Source organism: Molothrus ater, chromosome Z, assembly GCF_012460135.2.
Source record: "Molothrus ater isolate BHLD 08-10-18 breed brown headed cowbird chromosome Z, BPBGC_Mater_1.1, whole genome shotgun sequence".
In the NCBI taxonomy this organism is placed as follows: domain Eukaryota; kingdom Metazoa; phylum Chordata; class Aves; order Passeriformes; family Icteridae; genus Molothrus; species Molothrus ater.
The window spans coordinates 8,869,759-8,881,863 of NC_050511.2; the positions used below are offsets into that span (position 1 = coordinate 8,869,759).

At 54.5% G+C, this 12,105-nt stretch overlaps 1 protein-coding gene across 3 annotated transcripts in view; it reads left to right on the forward strand.

The window, feature by feature from the left end:
- Positions 1-11,889, forward strand: part of CNTFR (ciliary neurotrophic factor receptor) — a 202,847-nt gene extending 190,958 nt beyond the window's left edge. For all 3 annotated transcript variants that reach the window (XM_054517960.1, XM_054517959.1, XM_036403708.2), the window contains 3 exons: positions 7,937-8,117; positions 9,643-9,787; positions 10,680-11,889. In XM_054517960.1, coding sequence (XP_054373935.1) covers positions 7,937-8,117; positions 9,643-9,787; position 10,680 — 327 coding nt within the window. In that variant the 3' untranslated portion in view covers positions 10,681-11,889. The remainder of the gene's footprint in view (positions 1-7,936; positions 8,118-9,642; positions 9,788-10,679) is intronic.
- Positions 11,890-12,105: the final 216 nt, after the last annotated feature.

Genomic DNA, 12,105 nt, shown 5'->3' on the forward strand with positions numbered 1-12,105 from the left:
TGGCACATCCCTGTTGCCCAGGGTCCACAGGCTGAACCCTGTCCCTGCCTCCTCATGGCAACCCACCTCTGCTGTGGGTTTTAAGCATGTACTTGGCAGCACTGTGGGAAGGATGCTCCCACAAAGGAGCATCCAAGGCTGCCCAGAGACAGAGTATCCATGCAGGCCCTGCTCATACGTGGGTGTTTCTTGGCAGAAGAAGCAGCTCCTCTTTCACCTCTCCACCTCCCATTATCTTTGCAGGGTCTGATTTATGCACAGCACCTCGGCAGGCAGGACCCAATGAGCACTAATAGGATCAGATGGATGTCGAGCTGTCGAATACCATAGGGCCTGATTCAATCAGCGTCTGCTTTCTTCCAGGCTCTTCCTTTCAGGATTTTAATAATGCCAGGGCTTGGCACCAGAAGATGAAGCCATCCGTGGCGGGAGCAGTGGATCTTATCGAGGCTGCCACAGTGTGAGCTGGCCAGAAATGCAGTTTCCCCTGCTCCAGAGAAAGTCCAGGGGTGCCTGGCCCAAGCACCCCACGCCATGAAGCAATCTCTGGGGCTAACCCAGCGGTGGGGAGAACACCCTTGTCCCCTGCCCAGCACTTTGCAAATTGGGTTTGAGCCCCAGTGTGCCATTTGCAGTCCCTTTCCCCTGCTCAGCAGCACCTTTCCACTTAGCGGCTCTCATGTTGCAGTTTGCTCTGGGAATTACGGTGATGTGCTCTGGGAATTACTATCATGGAGGCATGATGATGATGAGTTCTCACATGGGCATGCAGTGAAACATGTGCCAGATTGCACAACAGCTCCCTTGAACCTGGGCACAAGCATTTCTTAGCTTCTGGGGATGCAGCCATCTCACATCATGCCACATCATGTGGCCAAAGAGTCCCCTCCACCCCATCAGCACTGAGCTCATTCTGAAACTCAAGCAACTTTAAAATCACACTCCTCCCTTTCTGGAAGAGGGGCTAGTGGTTTCTCTGCTGCCAGAAGAGAGATGGATATTTGTAGTCTAAACAGGTTTTTTATTCTCTCCTTTTGGCAAAATCTCCCCTTCTGTCTCCCAAATATAAAACATTAAATGTTTAGGGTATCCTTTATTTTTCTCCCGCTTTTAAGTTTGTAATTCAAGCCAGATTAGCGTGGTTTCCTCTTCTGTTTTATAGCCCCATCCTGGCCCCAAGCGAGCTCTCCTAATGCTCTCAGATGTTCCTCTAATGGCTTACCTAGGCTGGAACTGGATACCCTTTCCTAATGGATTGCTAATAGCCTGTTTCTGGTTTTACAGGCTCCTTCAGTTAACTCGCAGCAGCAGCAGCGATCGCGGCGCTCGCACATGCGATCTCCCTGCGAGCACATCTGCACGCTCACCCCTGCGCGCAGCCGGGTGGCCAGACACCATCCCGAGCACCTCTGGGGAGCCATGGGCAGGCCTTGCACCCAATTCGCTCCCTCCCCATGGCATTTTCTGGAGCTGCATCCCCCCTTCTCGCAGTTTTTGGAGGGAGATCACGTGCGCTGAGCGCTTGCCAGCTCGATGCACATCCCAGGAATGTGGCAGGGCTCAAGAAGGTATTTCTTGTGCAGCGTCAGAGCTGGTGGCCAGACCGAGGGAGGATTTCCTACTGTGGGTTGCCAGCAATTTGCAGATGCCGTCCTGAAGCCTAATTGAACCCATTGGCCACGCTGACAACATGAAATGTTAACGAACCATGAGGCGGGCTGCACCTCAGATCTTGAGATTTGCAGTAAAAGGTCATGAGATATTTAAAGCTAATAATGTGGTTGAGTTCTCTCTTCCTCTTCTGCGTTGGAAGCATTAAGGCCATATTCGTGAGCATTTGCAAAGGCTGGAAGCGTCCTTCTCTGGAAGTGCAATCAGAAGTGCTCCCACCATCACAGGGTTTTAGGAGCTGGGGCAAAAAACAACCAAAAACCCCACGCAGACTTCTGTGCCTGCTCTGATGCAGTTAAATGATGGGGGTTTGGGGACAGGATTGAAAAGTTTGTGGGCATTTCCAAATACTTAGTGTTGGGTTTGTTGGTGCAAGGATGGCATTGTCCCCTGGACTGACCTCCCTTGTCCATATTGGAAGTGGCTGCCAGGGTGGGCTCAGGCTTGTCTCCCAGGGCAAAGCGACATTTTCTCATCAGAGAGGTGAATCTTACATGCTGTCTCTAGAAGTTCCTGCCCTGGAGCAACCTGAAATAGCCTGAAAGTGTGAGCTAATGTGTATATCCTATCCGTGATGGGCAAGGAGAGGGATGGAGCAAGCTGGGTAGGAAGGCAATTAGTGCCACTGCCTGCCACAGCAGTGTCCCCGCCAGCACGGTGGCAATGTCACTTTGCAGCAGGAGTGCCTCCTTGTGCCCATTTGCATCCCCCTGTGCCTCTGCTGCTTTGCCTGCACTCCCCCTCTTTGTAAGGCAGTCTTGGCAGGGAGGTCACCCTGAGCAAGCTGGGTTACAACTTCACGCCTGGTAGCTTTTATTGCAGCATTTCTCTCCCTTCCCCTCCTGGCTGCAAACAAAGTCAGTGATTAAAAAAGAAGGGGGGGGGGGGGGGGATGGAATCCAAAGAATTAATAAGTGGGAGCAAAATATTTAGGCTGCAATAGTGTCACTCGCAGCTCAGCATGGGGCAGGCAGGGCTGAAGCAGAGGTTTTCTCAAAGGAGGCCAGGGGTGGGAAATGCCCAGAAATTACTTTTTCTGGGACAGAGCAGGTTCAGGACCCTTGGCTGGCATTGCCTGGGAGCTCTCAGCCCCCTTGGAAGCTGCTGGTGACCTGAAAGTACTGAGCACCTGGGAGCTGTGAAGGTCCCACAGTGCAGCAGAGCACTCACACGTGCATGTCCTCACCTGCAGGCTCACATAGCTGCAAGCAGATAGGAAGGTGCTGGCAAGCCTAACTTTCCCTGCCCACATGCAGACCACACTGGGCAGGTGTCTGTGCTCTGCCATGCCCATGCACAAGCTGCTTTCAGCCATATCAGCATGGTGGAGGCATCTGCAGGCAGCATACGCCAGTGCCAGCCAGGTTAGAGCTGTTGCTGAGTGCCCTCAGCAATCCTGATCCCATCTTCCCCAGAGCCACAAGCAAAAGTGACTTCTGACAGTTGTCACTTGGCAGGACGGGGCCAGCGCATCTGGAGAAAGCTTCCTCTTAGCTTGTTTTCCTGCAACAGCCCCCACTTTCAAAGATGGTCTTTATTTTGAGCCAGAAGGGATCCGTTCAGCTGCATCTGGTGTGGCACAGCCCAGGCTGCAGAGGAGCCCCGTGATAGCTCATTCTCCAAAACCCTCCAAAACAGCAGGCCTGGGCTCTGTGCAGCACCACAGCAGCCTTTCCAGGAGGGGCTGACAGCAGAGAGCACAGCTCAGACCCTGATAAAGTGGCTCTTCCATTACATGGCTGGCAGAGAATAAGAAGTCATTCATTTTTCCCAACCTTCAATTATCCCAGAGTCCAGGTAGGAAGTTTTGTCTGGGGTTATACTGACTGATTCTTGCAGCTCTGCAGAAGGAGGAGGTATCTGGGGGTACCTTTGTTAGTGATCACTGTCATTCATATTTGCTCTCCAGGCATGTCTTTCAAAGGGAAAAAGCAAACATTTCTTTTCCACATGGTGACATCTTTTCTCAAGTTGCACTGTCCATTTGCAGTGACCTTCCTGAACTTCCCAATGGCAGGGCAGTTTGTTTGGAGATTGCTCCTGCTTTTGCTTTATCTTGTACCCCAGGACAGGTGGAATTCCTGCTGGGATCCCCCTGCACTTGCAGGGCCTGAAGGCACCTGAAACATCAGTTGTTTTTGTGGCTGAGTCTCTGCAAAGCTCATTGCAGCCCAGTGGCAGGATTTGGCCATTGCTGGAGGGAAATAGAGTGTCTGTGAAATAGAACTCACTGTGTGTCCCATCCCTATCCTAGTTCCAATTTCCCCCATTATCCAATAAACTCAGTAGCATCCAGAGGAGGAGTTGCAAGGATGCCAGATGTTTGGCAGTTCCAGGTTGTGCTCTTGGAAGGGGTTTCTTCCCATTCTTCCCACGAGTGCTGTGGGTAGCAAATGCTGTGTGAGCACACCAGCTTCACCTTACAATAGCCAGGGAGGGTGCTCCTTTTATTTTGGGGAAGGCAGACTCATCTAGGCTTGATACAGCACCTGGGACAGGTGTCACACACACAGAGACAGTGCCTCCCTGCCTTGGGACAGAGGGGTGCCAGTCCTCGTCCCCATACTGCCAGTGGAGCACTCCCTCCCCACTCTAGGAGCTGCACTGGACAGCAGGAGCTGTCAAGGAATGGAAAACAGAGCCACTGCCACCACAGGGGAGCCAGCAAACGCATCTTCACGTGGGATGCAGAAAAGGAGGCATCTGATCCCCCCTTCTGCCCCTGCACCTCCTTTTAACACACACCAGCCCCCAGCCCACCTGTCAGAGCAGAGGAGGGTGGGGTTTTCTTCCCTGCCTCCCTTCCCCATCCCCTTCCAAAGGCCATCTGGGCTTCAGACCTGCCCATGCATCACCCTGTTCACCAGTAATTGCTACCTGGTCACCCTGCACCAGGAGCAGAGCCTGGGTGGGAACAAAGCACATTGCTCTTTTTTACTGCCAGGGCAGCCTGGCAGGGTGGGCTGGGGCCCTTGGGAGCAGGATGAGGGGAGCTCAGAGGGGATAATGGCTTCCCTAACTCCTGCTGTGCTGAGCACTGAGACAGGGACAGCAGTCTGCAGGCAGGGACTGGAAGGAGGGCAGGCATGGGTGATGGAGTGTGGACAGCATGGACAGGGGGAAAGCCAAGTGGCAGGCAGTTCTCCCTAAGAGTCTGTCTCCATCCCATCAATGTGGCGCTGGCCCTTGTGCTCATCCTGGCACTTGGGGCTGTGGGTGGGCACTCAGCAGTAATCTGTAATCTTTCCAGGAAGGAATGTGGGGGTATGTGACCATGGCAGGGAATGGGACCCCAGCCCACGTTGTCCTCAGCAAGCTGTCATCTGAATTACTTGGGTTCAAGGGCTTTTTTTCATTTCTCTCTCCTCTCTTTTTCTCTCCTCTCTCTCTCTTTTATTTTTTTTTCTTTTTTTTTTTTCTTTTTTTTTTTTTTTTTGCAATGCTAATAGCTCTGCATTGCACTGGCTACTGATCCCTCATTAATCTGGGCAGCACTTCACAGCCAGTCAGAGTGACTTTTGGCAGGTGCACAAAGGCAGGCAGCGACACACAAACCCCCACCCCGGCCAAAAAAATTACCATGCACAGCCTTCCTCCAACTTTTGTCTCTGTGTGGCGAGGACATGGATTAAGGAATTTCTCCCTCTGCCTTTGATGCTGTGTGTCCACCCGTCCCCCCACAGCCTCCTCGGTGTGTCTTCCCCCAGTTCTGTCTCTCCCTGTGCTTTCCCATTTATGGTGGCATTTCTGTGTTGGGTCATGAGCACCCATGTGGTGGCTTTCTCCCCACCATGATAAAATGCTGGATGTATCCATGGCTGCCCGGCTCAGAAGTTCTGCATCCAGAGGTTGTTTGTGTGGGCAGAGATGGATGATACCATCCATGCTTTCTCTTTTTAACTGCTGTGCAAAGCAGAGCTTAGGGCAACATCCTCCCAGGTCCTACAAGGAAGGTCTGGGTCCTGGGGGGACCCTCCCCCTGCCCAGGCAAAGCACAGATTTAACCTCATTGTGCCTGTGACAGCCCACCTACAAACACTCAGCTGCTGGTTGGTTGTGGGTGGGAAGAGGCAGGAATTGCTCCCAAGGGAAAGCTGAGAGGGACTTTGGGATGGGGGAAAATGCTCCTGATGGGAAAGCAGCCTGGGCAGGTCATCAGGACCTTAGTAGGGCTGGCCTGCCTGCAGCCTGCTTGGTGCAGGTCCCAGGGAGGAGCCAGGGGTTCAGAGCATGCTGGAAGTCCTGGACAGAGTCATACACCAGCTGGATAATCCCAGCGTCTCTCAGAGCCCTGTCCCCATTCTCCAATTCCAAGCCATACCCCAGCACAGAGCAAGTCAAATCAGCAGGGTGTTGGCAGCTCACTCTGTGAGGTTTCATTTCATTTAATTATCATTAGGAATTAATTTAACTTGATTCCCTTGGTGTTGCCATCCACACTGGTGGGTGCCACCAAAGAGCTCCCAAGGTCTGGGTGGCACAGAAAGCCTCACTGTGCCACTACACTGTAGGGAGGTGCCCTGCCTAGCAGATCAGATGATTCACAACCTGGTGGGTCTCCTGCCTACCCACCCCAAGGTGCCCGGGCTCCCAGTGGCTGTGGGGGATACCAGCCAGGCCTGCATCCAGATGTGCTCCAGATGTGGGGCTCAGGTCAGGTGGCAGGAGCAGCTGGGAGCGCAGAACCCAAGGGATCTGATGTCCTGGGCAGAAGGTTGGAAGTGGGAATAGGAAAGGAAAGGCTTTCACTTGGAGCAAGAAAGCAAAAATGCCCCTCCTCCTGTTAGGAATGCCCCAGAGTGACAGTAAAAGCCTGGAGGGGGCTGCAGCTTTCATGCCAAAGGGATTGCATCTGTGCTGAGCTGTCACATGTGCTGCACAGAAGGCACTGGAAAAGGGCTGGCTCTTTCTCAGGGTGGGTTCCTGCTTTTAAGGTACCCCTGCAAGCTGTGGGATGATGGCACTGCCCATCTGGCATGCACACATCCCTTGTGTGTGTACAGCCACACTGCCAGGGCAGCCTCACCCCACAGGTGCATTGGCCCAGGTACCTCCTGGGCACCCCAGTGGTGCAGCCCTCCCATCCTCCCCCCCTCTCTTCCTGACCAAGAAAAAGTTTGGATCTTCCTCCTGTCATTGAGCTGTTGGTGCTCCCCAGGACAGTGTGATTCTGTGCCTGACCTTCTCCTGGCTGGCTGGGGACATGTGGAGAACCCCACGTGTGTAGCACCATGGAGCTTCCCCCACCCATGATGTGATGCTTGCCCTGCTGGAGCCCCTGGCTGGGCACTGGTGCTCACAGCTGGGCTGTGTCAGTCCCAATCCACCCCTCATCCTGCAGCATCTTTATTAGGAATGTGTCTGGACAGGGGATGCCCTGTGTGCCCCCCAAACCATGCACAGCAGCAGCACGGGAGGGTACTCGAGTGGGCAGCATGTTGGCCCTCAGTCTCAGAGGTGGGCTGGAGGGCAATATCCCACTCAGCCTCTCCAGATACTCCTGCCCTGGTCCCTTGGATGCTGAGCCCTCCCCCTCTGTCAGGCACGTGTGTTTGCTCACCGGGGTCAGTGCCATCAGGGTGTATTTCTGCTGAGCACCTGCATCCCTCTGTCCTGGAGCCAAGCTCCAAATGGATCAGAGATCCCTTGGAAGGTTAAATGGGGTTAAACCATTGCACTTTGCAGCAAAGGACAGCAGGGTCTTCTACAGCTCAGACAGCTCAGACAGCAGAGGCAGAGGGAATGGTTTCTAGGAAGAAACCATCTATCATGACTTGATACTTGTCCAAGGGCCCAGCTGGAGAGATGCAAGCCAAAACGCCGGGATGCCAGCAGGCACGGGAGCAGGCTGGCCAGAGGTGCTGCTGGTGGGGGAGCCTCCTCCCAGCACTGGCAGCGGTGCCCTGAAAGCGCGCTGCGCGTCCCAGCCACTGCCTGCAATACCCAGCTCCCAGCTCCGCCCTGGCGTGTCCGAGGGAGCCCGCACGCACATCTGCTAGTTTCTGGTGACCTCTAGAGGAAGCTGCTCCACTCTGACGCCGTGAGTTTGGGAGTGGAACCAGGTCTTTAAACCCTTAGTGGAGCTGCAGCTGGAGCATCTCCCTCAACTTCCCTCCCTGTCCTGGGCTTGTGCCTCTGCCCACAACGCCTCAGTATTTCCAAAAGTGCTGCAAAAGCCTTGTTATCATCTTTTAGCCGAGCTAAATTGCCTTACACCTCCCGGGGACCCCTCTGACTCCCCTCCTCTCCCTGCTGCTGCCCTCAGGTCGAGCTGTCGGATGGGACATCGCACACCATCACGGATGCTTACGCTGGCAAGGAATACATCATCCAGGTGGCAGCCAAAGACAACGACATCGGCACGTGGAGTGACTGGAGCGTGGCTGTTCATGCCACCCCCTGGACAGAGGAGCCCAAGCATCTCACCACGGAGGCCCAGATCACAGGTAAGAGCCTCCTCCCAGTACAAACAGGCTTCATGCAGGAGGAACACAGGACTCCGGGCCGAGGGATCTCCTCTTTGGCTCCATGCAAGTCTTGCACACAGCCAAGGATAGCCCCAAAAAACTCGTGGAGCTGCAGCCCTTCACGCTGCACTTTGCCCCCTCCTGTGGCCCTGTCAGTAGGTGCAACCATGGCCGAAGGATGCTGACTCAGCTCATCTGGATCCAGCATCCTTCTCACCAGGATACTTGGGGCAGGACAATGAGGCTGGCCACTGTATTAGTGTTGTTGTTGTTGTTGTTGTTGTTGTTGTTGTTGTTGTTGTGGTTGTTGCTGTTGTGGTTGTGGGTGGTTGTTGTTGTTCCCTGGAGTGCTGTCTCCCTCCAGCCTTCCCCCCCCTCTCCAGTCCTGCCCCCTCCACACCCCTGACCCCTCACACTGGCTCAAAGGGATGCCAATTCAAAATAAAAGCCACCAAGTTAACACCAAGTCTGTTTCTAGGAAAGAGCTGGGACTGTGTCCAAATGAGTGTTATCAGCCCTCCATTTCCCAGAAAAGATGGAGCAGACCCTGCACTGGTTTCATTGGCTCCTGTGCAGAGAAAACCCCCTTTTTAAAACAGCACCTGGTAGAGCACCTGGATATTCAGGCAGCAGCAGGGATTTGCAGCCCTGCCCACCATTCCGAGGTGCATAAGCCCCCACAAGGAGTGCAGGAGCACTTTGCAGCAGTGCTACTGTCAGCGTTTTGGTTTTGCTTCCATTCCCACGCGCGTTGTGCTAAATACAAATGCCCTTGTCAGTGTCACCTGCCCTGTGCAGGCACACCTGTGTCCCTCACACACACATCCCTGTGTGCCTGGTGCAGACAGGCAGGGCTGATGTGGGACACCCCAACTCCAACGCTGAGCCCCACTGTGACGCCTCTGTGGAGTCTGAAAGATGATGAGACAAACTCTGTGGTCCCCAGCATCAGCCCGGACGGTCTGGCCTGGACATGCTGGGGCCATCTGGATGTAGCCAAAGCTGCCCCTGCCTCACTGCTCATCCAAGCACTCCCTGCAATCCTTCAGCCCTCTGCAGGCACAGACAATCCATCTGGTTCAGGACAAAGCAGGACAAACCTTGTGAGCCAGCCCAGCAGATGCAGCCTGCTGTGTGTAGCGTGTTCTGTGGGCGAGGGATGCTCTCAGCTGAGCACTAGAGGCTCATTGTGACTTCCTAGCTAAGATTCCCACAGACCTGGTGCATAGAGTGGCTCAGCTGGTCAGGATGGGGATGAGAAGTCTGCCTGATGGCAGAAACATCTCCAAGCAGTAGGTGCACCATCACAGCCAGGGAGGTCTCATGGATCACACCATCCCTTGAATCATCTCAGCCCTCTACCTCAGCCCTAGTGTGGTATAGCACTGAAAAGGGCAATTTGGAGCCGGGTCCGCTCCACGCCAGCAGCCGAGCAGGGCTGCTCCTATGGGATGAATCCCAGGGCATCCCAGCCCTCCTCACCACCCACTCTTCTTTTTTGCAGAGACAACAAGTGCTAGCACCTCCTCTTTCATGGCACCACCCACAACCAAGATCTGTGACAAGGGGGCCATGGTGGGCAGCGGGGCCATGGCAGTGTGTTGGACAGCTGGACTGGTCGTGGCTGCCTATAGTGTCCTCTTTATTTAGTGAGTATCTCCCAAGTCTGAGGCATAAGAGGCAGGAGGTGGGTGCTGGGATGGGGCAGGGATATGGGGACCCTCAGGGCTCTAATGTGGGTGGGAAGGGGATGCTCTGGCCAGACTGTGGGTGAAGGGCATTGGGAACAAGTCATTTGGGTTTTTCTTGCAGTTCTGTAAATGTACCAAGTCTGACTGCTTTTCCAGATAGATATTCGGCTGGAGGTCTCAAAAATGGCTTTTCAAGCAAAGCTGGCAAAGTGGTCGGTCTTTGATGTCTTGTTCTCAGCAGCCCTCTCCCATCCTCTCTGCTGACGTTTTTAAGAGGCAAAGAAGCCACATGGAAATCTAAGGCCTTTGCTTAATGATGAAAGAAAAATTGTCTGAGATCAAAAAATTCAGATTGCATCTCAAAAATGTCCTTAATTTGGCTTAGGATGGAGCTGAAAGCCTGGAGAGCCACATAAAAGCCCCTCTCCTCTACAGACCAGGGCTGCTAACTCATGGGTGTCACACCCAAATGCCCTTTCTCTGTCCCTATATTACCCAAGGACAGGGATAGATCCTGGAAACACCCACACATGTCACTTTTAGGAGATAAAGGATAAGCCACCCCTCCTTTGGTGCCCAGAGATAAGATCCTTGTGGGCAGGGGGTTCTTTGCTCCCCTCTGACAGTCTCGTGTGACACCAGGAGGGGTGGTGGCATGCAGCCAGGGCAGGGTGGGCAGGGCCCAGCCCTGGGAGGAGGAGGTGGAAATTTGGGTGCCTGAGTGAATTTCTCCTGCGGAAAAAGGCCGGAAAAAAGGGGAAAAAGGAAACTCTGCTGGGTGTGTCCCACCGATGGCTGAGCAGAGCTGAGTTCGGAGCGACACCGTGACCCTTCTTCTCCCTGCTTGCAGATCTCCATCTGTCCATCCACCGCCGCCCAGCGCAGCCGCCTCCCCACCGCCCACCGCCGCCCCCGCCCCGCCGCCCCGCTCCCGGGTTGAGTCTCTTCGCTCTTCGATTTTGCACACATTGAGGACGTACCACGCTTCTCGCCGCCACTTCGGAGGAGGACAGAGCTGCTGCCGTCCCCCTGGAGAGCCGCAAAATCCCTCTCCCGGCCCGCAGCGAGGAGACAGACACGCGTCCGTGCCCCTTTCCTCAGCCGAGGGGAGCGAGCCGAGGGTCCCGCTCATACAGCTAAACCCCCCCACGCCAAAGACGTGCCCGCCGCCCCCGCGGCCGCGCACCGAGAAAAGGGGATATGAAAACGGGGGGGTGGTGAGGGGAATGATGCTCCAAGCTGTTGTACCCCCTTATGGCAAAAGGGGGTCCCCCAAGGACTGGACTCGCTCCCCTGAGCTCTCGACCACGTGGCGAAGCTGGAGGGGCGCACGGATCGGGGGCGGCGGGGGGGGGTCCCCTCCGAGGGGGTGGTGGAGGGGGGAGCTGGTGGCTTTCACAAGTGCGATGGGGAGCAGGGAGCTGGCGGGGTTTTAATGGGATTAAAAAAAAAAAAGCCAGTGAAACACCGATAAAAACCCCCCTGCCCCTTGCTGAGCACCTGGGAGAGCTGTCCCTCCACCTCCCCCTCCACAGCACCCTGCAGGAGCCTTCGCCACCCCCAACCCCGACCCAACATCACCCCCAAACTTTTAACCGTGTTGGATACAGGGAATCACCCCCATTGATGTCTTTGTCTCATATTCCAACAAAAGCAGAATAGCTCTGCTGTTGCCTTTAGAGCTGGAGCCCTGCAGACCTGTGCCCCGCTGTCCCCCGCTGTCCCCCGCTGTCCCTGGCTGTCCCCATGCCTGCTCTGCTCTCCTCTCCTCCCCATCCTGCCCGAAGTCCTGTTTTGTAAAGACACCTCCTCTTGGCCCTGCCTGGACCCAAGCGCAGTATTTAATACCATACGTCCTAGTATTCCCACTGTTGACATGCTGTATTTGAATTTTTTATAGATGTATATATATAAAAAAAAAGAAAAATAATCAAAAAAAAAGTAATAGAGGGGATAAAACTAAGCTCACAGAGACAACGCACACGCACACACGCACACACACACAGACACACACACACACCAGGAGAGACTGTCTTCATTAAATGTTCATTTCATGATGACTGGCGGCTCTGGGTGTCATTTCCCTTCCATCTGGGGAGGGGGGTTTTGGCTGCCTTCTTCCATGCCTGGTGCTGGCTGAGTTGGGGAAGACATGGGAACAGCATTGAGTGGACACACACACACACCCTGGAGCCTGCTCTGGTGTTTGAGACCATAGCACCATCCTCCCAGAGGGGTGGGAGACCCAAAAGCTGCCCTTCAGGACATGCTGAGAA